The following is a 15,729-nucleotide window of genomic DNA, read 5'->3' on the forward strand; positions in this document are numbered from 1 at the left end:
CAATGTGTAACTGACACTATTATATTGCATTATGTCACATTGTTACATCTTTTTAATAAATGATGACAGTCAGCTGAATTTGCTGCCCCCTTGGTGGAGGACATCAGGATCAGCAGCTGCTGCTCCATCACAAACACCACAGAAGAAGAACAACACTGGATCAGATTATCTGGATGTGTTTGACAGGGACAGTGTTCAAGTTCATGGACATCAGGACAAAAACAGACGATGGAAACCTGCCAGATTTGAGCTAAACTGCTCGTTTCCATGTGTAGTCCCTGGGAGGTCACATGACCAACAAAGACACACAAGCTGTGTCCCAAAACGTCGGCTGCATCCTCCAGAGGCCGCATTTGAAGGCCGATGACGTCACAGCCAGGCGACGAAGGCTGTCCTGATTCCTCGACTCCTTCAAATGCGTCCTTCATTCCCCCGAATTTGAAGGATGGGTCGAGTGTGTCCTTCGTGGCCCACCATATCCCAGAATTCATAGCGCGGCCCAGCCAAATTTCAGCTGCCAACAATGGCGGCCGCTACTAAATTTTAAAATTTAACGAGGGAGTACTACTTACTTACAATTCCTTACACTATATAATTTTCCCGTCGGTGTTGGGGAATTCTCAATGGTGCTTGGTGCCATACCCTCAGGGACTTTAATGTTATATAAAAACACTGACAGCTCAATATCTGCCTCAGTCACTCTCCCTGATCCAGCTGAGTCAGCAGTGGGAAAAATCTGCTTTTCACAGGAACTTGGTAACAGCAATAAGAGAATACGTAGTTTATTCCAAGAAGATATCATGTCTCTCCCATATATAGAATATCTTACTGGAACCGACATGTTCCAGATATCACCTGGAAGACAGTCTGGATGATCCCATAAATATCTAATTGTGAACAAGGTGAAGGAAATCTCATATCATCAGATCATCCAGAAACTGTGGCACATCTCTTTTGGTTCCTCTACACAGAGATTCTGGAAGAATTTAGCAGTTTTGTTATTGTCTATAGTTTAAGGGAGTTTTCTTTACGATGGGAAAATGTTTTATTCTTTTTCTTTAAGTTCCCCAGGAAGAATGATAAATGTTTTTTTATAAAAAAAATTGTTAATACTTTTAGCTATTTTATATCCATGAATGTAAGTTTATTAATAAAACACCATATTTCTGCCTTTTTATAAGGATATGAATTGTACATACAATCAATTTCAGACTCAACCAACAAAAAGCCTCTCAGAACAATATTTATATGTTGATTTTTTTCGCCTACTCATATCATAATTTTTTTAATCCTGGTTCTGTATGTTCATGTTCCGGGCCCTGTTTCAGGAAGCCGGTTTAGTGGAAAAACTGAGTAAGTATACCCTGAGTTAACGAAAACTCTGGGTTTTCGGTTTCACAAAGCGAGTTCAGCTGCAGCCTGAGTGAGTCACTATGACGACACACTCCGTGAAGCTAACCTGCCCCCTAGCAGGTTTACTACAACTAACCCTGACTGTCTCCGCCCCTTTGTCGGAAACCTGACAGTAGGAAGTGTCGGACATGGCGTGCCACTTCCTTGAAGAGCCAGTAGATCGTGAAGCCCAAATTCTCCGCAGAGCTCTCCGCCGGGAGAGAGTGATCAGAGCGCGTTTGGACATTTTATCATTTCCTGATGATTTTCTGTGCGAACGTTACCGTTTCTCAGCACAATCTCTAAGTTATTTGGATAACATCCTCAGGCCATATATTACGCATGTGACACATCGCGGACATTCTCTCAGTTCTGTACATATTATTTGTATTGCACTTCGGTTTCTTGCAAACGGGAGCTTTCTGTATAATATTGGTGACGCTGAGCACGTTTCCAAGGCTACCGTCTGTCGGGCAGTCAGGAATGTTACAGTTGCACTGAAACGTCTCCTGTACTCGTTTGTGGTGTTCCCCGGTCACAGACCCACAAGATTTATCAAAGAGGGATGCCACAAAATTGCAGGTATCAGGATGACCAAAACTTAATGTATGATGTGGTGATACTTGGACTACTACTTAAATTGCACATTTATTTTCAGGGTTCCCAGGCGTGATTGGCTGTACAGATGGTACTCACATTCCAATCATTGCTCCTTCAGTAAATGAAGGAGACTATGTGAACAGGAAGTCTTTCCACAGCATTAATGTACAGGTACATAGTTCCCTGTAGCATTTCAAACTAACAAATTATTTCATTATAGTAATGGATGCTAATTTGTGTTCTCTGCACTGTGAAGATCATATGTGATGCTGCCAACATTATCACAAATGTGGAAGCCAAGTGGCCAGGCTCTGTCCATGACTCACAAATATTCCGTGAATGTACACTGAGCACAAAATTTGGACATGGTGAGTTGAGAATACTTTAAAATATATAAAGACCAATTGCTTCAGGGACATTTGAACTGAAGTGTACCCTTCTGTCTTAGGAGAGTTCACTGGCTACTTGCTTGGTGATAGGGGGTATCCATGTTTACCCTATTTGCCTACCCCTTACCCTGACCCTGAACCGGGCCCACAGCAGTGATATAATCTGGCTAATTGCAGGACAAGAGCCAGAATTGAAATGACTATCGGAATGCTTAAGGCCCGGTTCCAGTGCCTGCAAAGACTCAGGGTCACCCCAGAAAGGGCATGTGACATTATTGTGGCATGTGTGATTCTTCACAACATTGCCACAATTAGAGGAGAACACTGTCCTTCTGAACCAAACAGCAGTGATCCAAACCATGAACATCCTGACCCTCCCACGGACATACAAGATGGAAGCGCAGTCAGAGACACCATATGTCACAATCATTTCTTTTGACCCATCACCTCAACATGTTGAAAGAAGAATAAACAGATTTTTTGTTCAACTGGCTTTATTGGTCGCCTGTATTTCCTGTACACAAAGTATTAAAAGATGTAAACCTCATAAAGTGTCTCTGTTGCTTCCTCCTCTGTAACAGCTGTCAATGTTTCTTCATTATTTTCCTGTAGTAAAGAAATAGACAACATTGCTGTTCTACTGTAAACTCATATAATCTGTGGAGTATTACTCACAACTGCATGTTGGTCTGGCTCAACAGGAGGCTGCACCAGATGCAGTACACCATCACCATCAACTGATAGAATATGAGGTTTATACAGGTCACTTATAACTTACAAGGGACCAAATGGCAATTAACAAACATACCAAGCACCTTACACTTCATTGTCATTATGCTCTCAAAGACAACCAAGGCTCAGGGAAGGCAAAATCAGTCGGAAAATAACTTCACTACAAAATAATCCATTATGGTAAAGAGTTTATCAAATGAATGTGTCGCACTGCAAAGGTGACTGTGAAGAAAGGATGTATGCACATCATGTATTATTTTGAATTTACCCCTTATGTAGGCACTTGTGTCTTGCGGGGTTATTGACTCAGAGGATGTCCCCGCAGAGATGCCTTCGGCCACAGGGCGCCCACTGTTTTGGCTGAGGGCCAACTGCTCAGCCTCTGTGAGTGGTGGTGGTGGAGGACCCCCACCTGTTTTTCGGGCCTCCGCTTTTTTTCTGTTGGCTATAACGGGCCACATTTGAGCATACAGAGTAAGCAAATATGTACTTGTAATGTGCTCAGATAATTTCAATAAGTGCTTACAGAAAGAAAATTAATGTAGCCTCTAACTGCAATTGATTTACATGGGACAAACAGACCAAGCACTGTGGCTCATAATACAATTACACCTTACCTGTTTGGACTATATTTTTATATTTCATTTTTACTTGCTGCCAGGAACGTTTGGGGCCTGTTGGGTTGCACCTGCGCTCACATCACATCACAAAATAAAATGTATAAAATAACAAATAAAATAACATATGATAAAATAACGTGTTAAATGGGTGGAAATCCCTCGATCAATGTTTAAATTAACACTCACGCATTGACTCTGTCGGCTATGTTTTGCCATGCATGCTTTTGCAGCTGTGGCTGTGTTACTTTTTTCCGCGGAATTTGCATGTTATCGGCATATGCTGCCATCAGAATTTCGGCCTCAAGCGCTGTGAAATACATTGACCGCGCCTTCTTTCCCTCCGTCTCCATGGTGACTCGCTTAATCTGTGCTCCGCTTATCAGGGCTTTATGTATCCTCGTCCGCGCGCTTCACTTGGGGTTAAAGCAACTCCGCGTTGATTGAACTAATTGTTATCAGCCTTTCTGAAACGGAATATTCCGAGTTGGACAGTTCGGGGTTACTCAACCGTGAGTGTCGTTTTTCACTCTGAGTTTTCCAAACCGGCTTCCTGAAACAGGGCCCCGTTCTTTTGTAAACTTCATCTGTTTGTATGTTGTATACTCATTGAGTTTCAATAAAGTTCAATTTAAAAAAAGGTACGTTCTAAACGAAGCTTCAGACGTCACTGATCACGTGACTCTGGCCAAACGAATCAAGCCTCGACACGGTGCTTCTGAAGCAACGCGTTGATCTTTCTGACACACGCACCGGAGCGTCAGCTTCAAGCGGACCATCACTACGTCTCACATCTAAAGGTGTCAAGGTAACTTTGAACTGAGTTCAGTCAATCTGGAGTTTTTCCAAGTTTTCTGTTGCTCTCTGTGAGAGAAGAGCGTTAAAGGCGGGGCTCTCCAGAGTCCAGCAAAACAGGAAACCACAGCTGGGTGTGTGTAAGTGTGCAAACCAATAGAATGCGTCGTGGTGGGGGGGGGCATCACGGGCAAGAAAAAAATAAAATAATCGGTCGTACCCACGCTTCCCCGACGTCATGCCAGTGCATATTGGGAAATTCGTAGGCACCGATCGGTTTTCTATCAGCCATTTGCTGGGAGTAAGGGCGCCCTCCGTTTGCGAGGTGCGCCTGCTGCTGGCGGCACAGGGAGGAGGAGAGGGCGGGGCGGCGGGGAGTCTCTGGCTGGCTGGAGCGGCATCTAATAACCAACTCGCAAAACAAAATAAAAACAACAAACAGATATTATGATACAGACTTATAATCTGCACCGATGTTTTTTCTAAATTCTATAAAGTGAGCGCGAGAGCCCTCGGTGCGCCTGCGCGCTGCTGAAGTCAAAGTAAACTTTATTGTCATCTCCGCTACAGACAGTCCAGCATATAGAGAGACGAGACGACGAGGCTGCAGTTACAGCGGTGCAAGTAAACAAACAATAAATATAAGAAGAGTAAGAAAATAAATCTACACTTTAGGACTCGGGGTAAAGGATCAATAACAATTTAAATTTATAATTTACAGTTTGATGATTTAAAGTCTCACACAACCCGTCAAAACGGGCGGGGCCGGCTGCTTCCAAGTAGAGCGCATTTCATTTATAATGATGTAAATCCAAGCCCATCATGGATTCACGATCTGAATCCTGGGTTGTGTGAAATCCCAGAAATCAACCTTAGACAAAGTGAATCTGTGAACTAAGGTGTAGGTCTGTTAGGTTAATTGTGCTGATCCTCGGGTTGGGGGATTTGTGTTTGTACTGGAGCGCAAAATTCAAACCAATGGACAACAAAAGTTCAAAGCCATCAGGTGCTCAGGTTAGAAAAAAGAGAAAAGATGCAGGTAAGCAGACGTGTGATTGGATAATGGCAGCTCATCCTGAACCAATCAGACTAAACGCCAAACAATACATTTTGTTACAGATTTTAATATTAATTAGTCATTGTTACTTGTTGATTTGTCCTTTTCTCATTGTGTGACGAATTATGACGACTGTTTGGTAGCTGTTATTGTCTCTCTCTTCATGTGTGTTTCTCTGGTGAAACAATAGTTTTGTGTTAATGTTAGGGCTGCACGATTTTGCATAAAATGAGAATCACGATTTTTTGGCTTAGAATTGAGATCATGATTCTCTCATAAGAATAAATAAACATAAAAACAACAAACGTCTCACGTTTTGTTGTTGCAGCAAAATGTTGTCCTGCTTGAAATTCCGTCTCCACCGTTGCTCGACGCTGCGTGTACAGAGCAGGTAGTGCAACAATAGAAAAATAGTTGCGGGACGGCACTGTGTAGCGTTTGTCTAGGGTGTTGATCGTTTTCCTAAATCCCTCGTTTTGCACAGTGTTGATGGAGCCATATCTTTGGTCAGGTGATAAGTGATAGCCTCCGTAATGTCTTTGTGCCTGCGGGAGTTCGACGGGTATAGGGAAGCGCTGTATAAGGTTCCCGTTATTGATGTTTGGGTGGTTGACCGGGACGGATTTTCTCCTGTCACTTTCTCGTCATCCCTGACGTGCTCTCCGTTGTTGTTTCCCTGCTAATTTTAGCATCACACAGCACAGCTTCTGTATCACGTGGTATAAGGCTCCGCTCTTGTCATTTGTTGAGCAGGAAGAGTGAGCGCTTGTTTTTATGCAGAGTACGTCCCGGATCAAAATGTGAAGTTTTACAAATCACCACTCCTGTTATTCATGATGATTTCAATAACATCACATAATAACATGTAACATCCTGTAAGCACAGTCTGCCTGTGTCTTTTCTCTGCAAATGAACATTTTCAGCCAATATAGGTAATACATCAACATGGCTGCCGTGGCTAAGTTAGGAATATTTATAATGTCATTTCCAAAACTTGCATATGATCTGCAATTTGTAGCAGATCTACTGACTGTCACAGAGCAGCTGGAGCAGTCTCAAATGCAGGTCAGTCCACTGCTGCCACCTGTGGCCAAGTGCCATAGCTAATGCTGGATGAACTCGTGACACATCTGCACCTGTTTCTATGAACACATTGAGCAGAGTCTGAGTGGCTGCACTTACACTGGTGCATTCAAACATATTGAAAGATGCCAGCGATGTGGATTGTCAAGACTCAAACCAACCATTGAGCAAAGACAGCAGGGATCACTTGTTTCTGTTTGTTATACAGCCAGATTTACTCGTGACACACATGTGCAGCTGCTTTATCACCTATTCTGAATTTGTTTCAAGCACAATACATTTGTTACACATGTTGGGATATTGTATTTGTTTTAAATGTTATATCCCTATGTGGTATGTGACTTGTGTTGCCATGACGCCAGGTCTCTCTTGGAAATGAGATTTTTAATCTCAATGAGATTTTTTTTTTACCTGGATAAATAAAGGACTAATTCGTAACTTTCAGTGTTTTCCGGTCTTCCAAAAGAAGAAAAAGCTTCAACTACATGACATGCAGTTGTGTATTTGTTTTCACCTTATCATACACTTGAAGTTTTACAAATCACCACTTCTTTAGTGAATATCATTTCAGTCTCAGACAATCTCGTTTCTCTTACAGAGGTTGAATGCACCTTCTGCGGATGGCGGTACCACACAGTGTGCGTGGACTTCCCCTGCACAGAAGGCAAATGCTGTGAATGCTAAATAAACAGAAACAAATGATCCCTGTTGTCTTTGCTTGATGATTGGTTTGAGTCTTGACAATCCACATTGCTGGCGTTGCATCTTTCAATGGCAGCAATGGCAGGTATCAGTGCTCAAACCTTTTGTGTTTGTTTCCAACAAGTTGCCCACCTCGGGAAACAAAAATGTGTTCTTTTACTTGTCAGATGAACATATGAGCCACTTTGACTCTTCAGTGCAGTGTGGAGCCTAACAAAGATCTGTTTTGTGTCCCAGCTGATCAGCAGGAGGAGGAGAGTCTGACGGAGCAGCAGAGGAACATTTTCAGCTACTTGGACTCAGCTCAGCCACTACAGAGGAAACAATGAGCTCAACACAGAAGGTGACAGACAGAGCAGGACCATATGACCAAAGATATTTATCACCATATACATTTGAACATTTGCCATAACGATGTAGCTGACGATATAATTGACACCAGACAAAATACTTTACAGCTGCACAACTTTATTAAAAACCCATCAATGTATTTTCACTGAAACAAGCAGCTGTTGTTTATGTGCATTAAAGTTATATAAAAATGTAACAGTGCAAATGCAAATTCCTCACTGACAGTTTAACCAAAAGGCGTTTCCAGTGGAAACTGGCCGACACATCCTGAGCATAACCATGTATAATATCCACTAAACTTCAGAAGAGGTTATACAGTCGTGGCCAAAAGGTTTGAGAATTGCATAAATATTGGAACCTGGAGAAGTTGCTGCTTAAGTTTTTATAATAGCATTTTGCCTGCACTCCAGAATGTTATGAGGAGTGATCAGATGAACTGCATCGTCCTTCTTTGCCATGAAAACGAACTTAATCCCCAAAAAGCCTTACCACTGCATTTCATTGCTGTCATCAAAGGACCTGCTGAGACCATTTCAGTGATCGTCTTCTTAACTCAGGTGAGAATGTTGGCGAGCACGAGGCTGGAGATCATCATGGCTGTATCCCGATTCAGGTTCTGCAGCTTTAAAGTCCTCAAGGGCCGCGTACTCAAAGACCGCTAAGGCCGAAGTGCTGACTTCTGCTAAATGGGTCAAACTGGGCAGAAAGTCTACAAACACATAACATCCTTATAGAATATGATGTAACACTATAGATCAACTTAGCTCAGAATATATAAAGCATATAAACAGTTACAGCAATGTGATGCAACAAACACAGCAGCTACTGATCCAAAATACTCAAAGCTTCATAGAACTGAAACCAACATTTATTTTAGCTCCATTCTGCTGCTGATACAGACTTTAGGTTTCTGAACATTAAACTTGTTGCTGCCTTTCATAGTGTGTAACTTGAAGGCCCTGAGTAATTTCTCCCACACTGGAAACACTGGGATGATCACATTATTTGAACATTACCTAATAAGACTGATTCAGGACAGACAGTTATGTTAAACTTTCCTAGCAGTCCTTCACAAACAGGGAACAGTCTGTCTATTCTCTCCATCTGTCAGCTGCTGCTGGCTCTTCCTCCTCCTCTTCCTCACACACTGCTGAGTTTGTCCTGGTGGATCATCAGGGGTGCAAAGCCTCACAGATGATGTGCAGCAGTGGGTCCCTCAGTCTGTCCTCACTCTGGACACTTGCAGTCGTCACACATGGAAATCAAATGTGTGATAAGCTGCAGGATTCAAACACAAGTGTAACTTATAAACACATGTTCATACTTTTATTCCACAATCAGAGAGAAAGAAACAGAGAGAGAGTGCAGGACAGACAGACAGGTGACAGTCTCAGGTGTACACACTGCTACACAACAGCACCAGAGAAGCAGGATTTAGTGTTTGTGTTATTACGAGTGTGAACAAGAAGAGTTCCCAGATGGTGCAGTGGACACATGTGTGACTGCTGTGATTAAAGCATCTTTCTTTCAGCTTAACGAGTGAACCGTCAGCTCGTTCAAACACACGTTAAAGTCTGTTTGGCTCGACACCACCGAACAGAGGCAGCAATATAACACAGCTAACATTAACAGTGCAGTGAATCCTGCTTGTGCCGTGATGTTCAGGACTGCAAACCGAGCAGCATCACTGACTTTCAGCTTGTTGTGTTTGTGGATATATGACTGACTTTAATTATCCACAAAATCATCACATTCTCTGTCAGATTAAGGTCGACTATTGAACGGTGTATATTTTAAAGGCTTTAAAACCAAGTTAATGCTGAAAGTACAAACATCACTAATGTCACATAACTCTGCCGACAAGGCATAGCTATGGCTATGAAATGCTCTTTGTGTATCACTTCTTCATTATGAAAGATGTCATTAATGCACTAGTAATGTCTCATCTGGAGTATTGTTCAATCATTTGGTCAGCAGCTAATAAGACAGATCTTAACAGACTTCAGTTAGTCCAGAATAAGGCGTCCAGATTAGTGTGAAGATGTTCATACTATACTAATATTGATAAAATGCATAATAACCTTTCTTGGCTTCCTGTACAGGCTAAAATATTCTATGGCTTACTTGTAGTTCTAAAGAAAGCAATTCTGTTAAACACACCACATTTATTCTGCTCAGCTGCAGTATCCAGATGAAATACATCATCATATTACACAGTTTTCAACAAGCTGCAATTTAGTAAATGCTCGAGTTAAAAGTAACATTTTGTAAAACTGTTACATTTAGAGCAACTTTTAAGTGGAATAAGTTGCCTTAAAAAATTAGAGAATTATTCAAAACTTCAATGAACACTTAAAAGCCGATTTACAGAGCTTTTAGTTGTTGTAAATATTGTAAGACATGATTTGTTTTTGAAATTTGTGTAATGTGCCTCAATGTTATTGATATTATTATTATTGATTGCTTATATTTTAACAATTGTGAAACCTCACTGTGGATGTAAGAGTGAAATTATGTGGATATCTTGAATCCACTTTATTGTGTAATATTTTATGTGAGTATTTGACGGAAGACGAGCAACATCTGTTGTGGAAGCTAACGGGGTTCCTTTAGAATAAACAAACACAGGATTTATTATCACTGAATAATTATGTATAAATCTATACAAATTATAGAAATATGTAATAGGAAACAACAAAATGATCTAAATTATAAAATAGTGTGTGTGTGCGTGTGTGTGTGTGTGTGTGTGTGTGTGTGTGTGTGTGTACACAATCAGGAGGGATGGGCATGATTTTAGTGTTTGAACAGTCATGAATTATCTTTAACAGCAGGTTGGATGTAATGTGTTAGAACTACCAGCAGGTGGGGATAAGAGACCTTTAAGGTGTTTGGTGCCACGCTCCACCTTCAGGTTTAAAACTAGTGTTAATGGAGTTTGAAGGTTGAGTTTGTTCCACGACTGCATTTCACTCACTGCCTCTGTTTGTATCTCTGTCACTGCAGGACCAACATAGAGCCAGAAGTCAGCGCTCTCAGGAGGCCGACAAACCTCACAGAAGAAAGGGAGAGAAAAAACACACCTGTGACGAGTGTGGGAAGGGTTTTACTGTGAGGGCTAAACTAAAACAGCATCAGGTCATCCACACTGGAGAGAGACCGTTCAGCTGTGACTTGTGTGGAAAGTCTTTTTCCTGGAAGGGTTACCTAAAAAGACACCAACTCATCCACAGTGGAGTTAAAGCGTACAGCTGTGATCAGTGTGGCAGAGCTTTTACTCAAAGTAGCAACTTACAGAAGCATCTAGTTACCCACTCTGGAATTAAGCCATACAGCTGTGATCAGTGTGGCAGAGCTTTTATTCGCATGAGCCACTTACAGAGTCATCTAGTTACCCACTCTGGAATTAAGCCATACAGCTGTGATCAGTGTGGCAGAGCTTTTACTCGCATGAGCCACTTACAGAGTCATCTAGTTACCCACTCTGGAATTAAGCCATACAGCTGTGATCAGTGTGGGAAGGGTTTTACTGTGAGGGCTAAACTAAAACGGCATCAGGTCATCCACACTGGAGAGAGACCGTTCAGCTGTGATTTGTGTGGAAAGTCTTTTTCCTTGAAGGATTCCCTAAAACAACACCAACTCATCCACAGTGGAGTTAAAGCGTACAGCTGTGATCAGTGTGGCAGAGCTTTTAGTCACAGTAGCCACTTACAGAGGCATCTAGTTACCCACTCTGGAATTAAGCCATACAGCTGTGACGAGTGTGGGAAGGGTTTTACTGTGAGGGCTAAACTAAAACAGCATCAAGTCATCCACTCTGGAGAGAGACTGTTCAGCTGTGACTTGTGTGGAAAGTCTTTTTCCTTCAAGGGTTCCCTAAAAACACACCAACTCATCCACAGTGGAGTTAAAGCGTACAGCTGTGATCAGTGTGGCAGAGCTTTTACTCAAAGTAGCAGCTTACAGAAGCATCTAGTTACCCACTCTGGAATTAAGCCATACAGCTGTGACGAGTGTGGGAAGGGTTTTACTGTGAGGGCTTCACTAAAACAGCATCAGGTCATCCACACTGGAGAGAGACCGTTCAGCTGTGACTTGTGTGGCAAGGGTTTTACTCTGAAAGCTTCACTAAAACAGCATCAGGTCATCCACACTGGAGAGAGACCGTTCAGCTGTGACTTGTGTGGGAAGGGTTTTACTCTGAAAGCTTCACTAAAACAGCATCAGGTCAGCCACACTGGAGAGAGACCGTTCAGCTGTGACTTGTGTGGAAAGTCTTTTTCCTTCAAGCCTTCCCTAAAACAACACCAACTCATCCACAGTGGAGTTAAAGCGTACAGCTGTGATCAGTGTGGCAGAGCTTTTACTCACAGTAGCAGCTTACAGAGGCATCTAGTTACCCACTCTGGAATTAAGCCATACAGCTGTGATCAGTGTGGCAGAGCTTTTACTCACAGTAACAGCTTACAGAGTCATCTAGTTACCCACTCTGGAATTAAGGCATACAGCTGTGACATCTGTGGAAAAACTTTCAGCCAGAGAGGGAGCCGAAATACACACCTACGCATTCACACCAGACATGATGTGTACTGCTGTGAACAGTGTGGCAAATACTTTACAACAGACGCACACTTACAACAACACATGTTTACCCACACTGAGGAGAGACCTTATCAATGTGACCTGTGTGAGAAGACTTTTAAATCTCCACGTTACCTGAGCCTACACCAAGAGATCCACACCAGAAAGAGACTCTACAAGTGCAGCTACTGTGAGGTATGTATTTATATTGTTATCTTGTCATTTTAGCCTGACTGTTTGGAACAACTCTGCTCATTAAACTGTGTTAGCATGTTAGCAATTCTACTGCATGGAAAAGCAGCTCTGAGTGATTGTTCAGATTTTCCTTTCAGTTATGATTTTAGTATTACTGTAGTATTATGGTGGTAGTATTGTAGTTATTGCAGCCCAGTAAACTGAGTGTGTTAACTGAAACAGTCAAATGTAGTTGGACGTCTGCAGAGATGCTCTTTATTTCAGGCGACGTTCAGGATACAAATGTTGAAGGACTGACTTACACTGTCTTTGTGTCTTTGTTTAGAAGCAGAGCGACACAGATGGATCCAGTTCTCAACCCTGTCATCACTGTGGTGGTGGGAAAGACTTTCATTGTGACCTCTGTGGAAAAACTTTCAGTTGGCAAAAGACCCTAAAAAGACATCAACGTAGACACACTGGAGACAAACGGAAATACTGCAAAGAATGTGGGAGAAGCTTCACCACACCAAGTGATTTAAAACAACATGAACTGATTCACAGTGGGGTTAAAAAGCACCTCTGTGATCAGTGTGGGTCATCCTTCACCACTGCAGGTCAGCTTAAATCACACAAACGAGTCCACACAGGAGAGAAACCACACAAGTGCAGACACTGTGAGAGAAGCTTCTCACAGTCAGGTCATCGTAACATTCATGAACGTTCACACATGGAAGGAAACTACAGCTGTGACCAGTGTGACAAGAGCTTCAGGAATCTCAGTTCATACTCTGCACACAAACGATCCCACGTTACTAATAAACTGTTTCACTGTTACCAATGTGCCCAAACATTCACCTCATTGTCTGCTCTGTGCAAACATCAGCGCGATCACTCAGGGCTGAAATCACTCCCATCACTGGATCACAGTGAATCTGAAGACACAGAAAGATCCTCTGGTTTCTGTGTCAGACTCAAAAAGCTTGAGATCAGGCTCCACAGAGTTCAGATAGAATCATTTAAACTTGTGTTGAACTGAACTGGTTGCTGGGCTGAAATTCTACATAATACAGATCTACATGGGATCTTCTTTTCTGTTTTTTACTGAGTCAGTTTTGTCCTTTTTTCTCTGTCCTGATTTTGCTCGTCTGTAAATGATTGAAACTCAGTCAAATAGTTCATTGTTCTCCAGCAAAACGTTTTGGAAACTCATGTTTAACCTTTAAAACTCTGACATGTTTTAGCACACAAGGCTTAATCGGGGAGTTCACTCATGATTGGACCATGAACCCAGAAAACCCAGAGTGAAAAACGATACTCAGGGAACTGTCCAACTCGGAATATTCGGTTTCAGAAAGGCTGATAACAATTAGTTCAATCAACGCGGAGTTGCTTTAACCCCAAGTTAAGCGCGCGCACGAGGATACATAAAGCCCTGATTAGTGGAGTAGTGGAGCACAGATTAAGCAAGTCACCATGGAGACGGAGGGAAAGAAGGCGCGGTCAATGTATTTTACAGCGCTTGAGGCTGAAATTCTGATGGCAGCATATGCCGATAACATGCGGAATTTTGCGGAAAAAAAGTAACACAGCCACAGCTGCAAAGTAAAAATGAAATATAAAAATATAGTCCAAACAGGTAAGGTGTAATTGTATTACGAGCCATAGTGCTTGGTCTGTTTGTCCGATGTAAATCAATTGCAGTTAGAGGCTACATTAATTTTCTTTCTGTGAGCACTTATTGCAATTATCTGAGCACATTACAAGTACATATTTGCTTAATCTGTATGCTCAAATGTACCCATTATAGCCACTAGAAAAAAAGCAGAGGCCCGAAAAACAGGTGGGGGTCCTCCACCACCACCACTCACAGAGGCTGAGTAGTTGGCTTCCACATTTGTGATAATGTTGGCATCACATATGATCTTCACAGTGCAGAGAACACAAATTAGCATCCATTACTATAATGAAATAATTTGTTAGTTTGAAATGCTACAGGGAACTATGTACCTGTACATTAATGCTGTGGAAAGACTTCCTGTTCACATAGTCTCCTTCATTTACTGAAGGAGCAATGATTGGAATGTGAGTGCCATCTATACAGCCAATCACGCCTGTGAACCCTGGAAATGAATGTAAAATTTAAGTAGTAGTTCAAGTATCACCACATCATGTATTAAGTTTTGTTCATCCTGATACCTGCAATTTTGTGGAATCTCTCTTTGATAAATCTTGTGGGTCTATGACCGGGGAACACCACAAACGAGTGCAGGAGACGTTTCAGTGCAACTGTAACATTCCTGACTGCCCGACAGACGGTAGCCTTGGAAACGTGCTCAGCGTCATCAATATTATACAGAAAGCTCCCGTTTGCAAAAAAATGCAATACAAATAATATGTACAGAACTGAGAGAATGTCCACAATGTGTCACATGAGCAATATTAGGCCTGAGGATGTTATTCAAATAAATTATAGATTGTGCTGAAAAACGGTAACGTTCACACAGAAAATCATCAGGAAATGGTAAAATGTCCAAACGCGCTCTAATCGCTCTCTCCCGGCGGAGAGCTCTGCGGAGAATTTGGGCTTCAACATCTACTGGCTCTTCAAGGAAGGGGCACGCCATGTCTGACACTTCCTACAGTCAGGTTTCCGACAAAGAGGCGGAGAAAGTCAGGGTTAGTTGGAGTAAACCTGCTGGGGAGCAGGTTAGCTTCACGGAGTGTCATAGTAACTCAGTCAGAATTAATCTAAACTCGCTTTGTGAAACCGAAAACCCAGAGTTTTCGTTAACTCAGGGTATACTTACTCAGAGTTTGCACTAAACCGGCTTCTTGAAATAGGGCCCTGCAGTCTATCTGGGTCAGATATAAACCAAGTTTAGGTGGAGTTTATTTTCCTTGTGCTGACTTTTTACAGTCAGTTACAATAACTCGTACTGCTACTAGCTAGCATGACGGAGTTTCTATACAGCTGGGTGGTGCTGTGATGTTACTGATAGTGAACTTTATTTTAGTAGAGTTTCCAACCGTCCCGTAAAAAACTGAATTGTTCTGTATTCAGAGAAAATATTACGCATTTCGTGTTGAGCTGAGAAGGAACACAGTTTGTCCCGGTGTTCTGTCAAAACATCCTACCGTAGTGTAAATTTATGGTCTTGTCTATCAATCCGTGCTACCTTATCAGAATATGCTACCTTACGTGGTTAATGGCTCCGTTGTATAGGTAGCGTGTTCAGATGGCCCAATGACA

General features: G+C 42.1%; 1 protein-coding gene and 1 long non-coding RNA gene across 4 annotated transcripts; both read left to right on the plus strand.

Annotated features, from left to right (window-relative positions):
* The first annotated feature begins 1,315 nt into the window (after window positions 1–1,315).
* Window positions 1,316–4,250, plus strand: LOC146675484 (uncharacterized). 3 transcript variants are annotated; one of them, XR_014910673.1, is made up of 3 exons: window positions 1,316–1,353; window positions 2,051–2,163; window positions 2,249–4,250. It is a non-coding gene; the product is annotated as an uncharacterized LOC146675484 (long non-coding RNA). The 3 variants fall into 3 exon arrangements; XR_014910672.1 differs by lacking the exon at window positions 1,316–1,353 and adding an exon at window positions 1,370–1,974; XR_014910671.1 differs by lacking the exon at window positions 1,316–1,353 and having other exon boundaries at window positions 1,376–2,163; window positions 2,249–2,360; window positions 2,441–4,250.
* A 167-nt stretch (window positions 4,251–4,417) lies between these two features.
* Window positions 4,418–13,758, plus strand: LOC146675485 (uncharacterized). The gene is made up of 4 exons (XM_085400513.1): window positions 4,418–4,538; window positions 7,605–7,710; window positions 10,725–12,497; window positions 12,823–13,758. Exons 2-4 carry the CDS (start codon window positions 7,693–7,695, stop codon window positions 13,513–13,515), a joined length of 2,484 nt encoding a protein of 827 aa, XP_085256639.1. The 5' UTR covers window positions 4,418–4,538; window positions 7,605–7,692; the 3' UTR covers window positions 13,516–13,758.
* Window positions 13,759–15,729: the final 1,971 nt, after the last annotated feature.

This window comes from Rhamphochromis longiceps, linkage group LG3 (genome assembly GCF_057381845.1).
Source record: "Rhamphochromis longiceps isolate RC_006_pf linkage group LG3, R_longiceps_female_GT1.1, whole genome shotgun sequence".
NCBI lineage: Eukaryota > Metazoa > Chordata > Actinopteri > Cichliformes > Cichlidae > Rhamphochromis > Rhamphochromis longiceps.

Bases quoted from the DNA above. Each gene is read 5' to 3' on its own strand.
- LOC146675485 (XM_085400513.1), top strand. The intron at 12,498-12,822 runs GTATGTATTTAT...GTCTTTGTTTAG, and splicing joins ACAAGTGCAGCTACTGTGAG to AAGCAGAGCGACACAGATGG.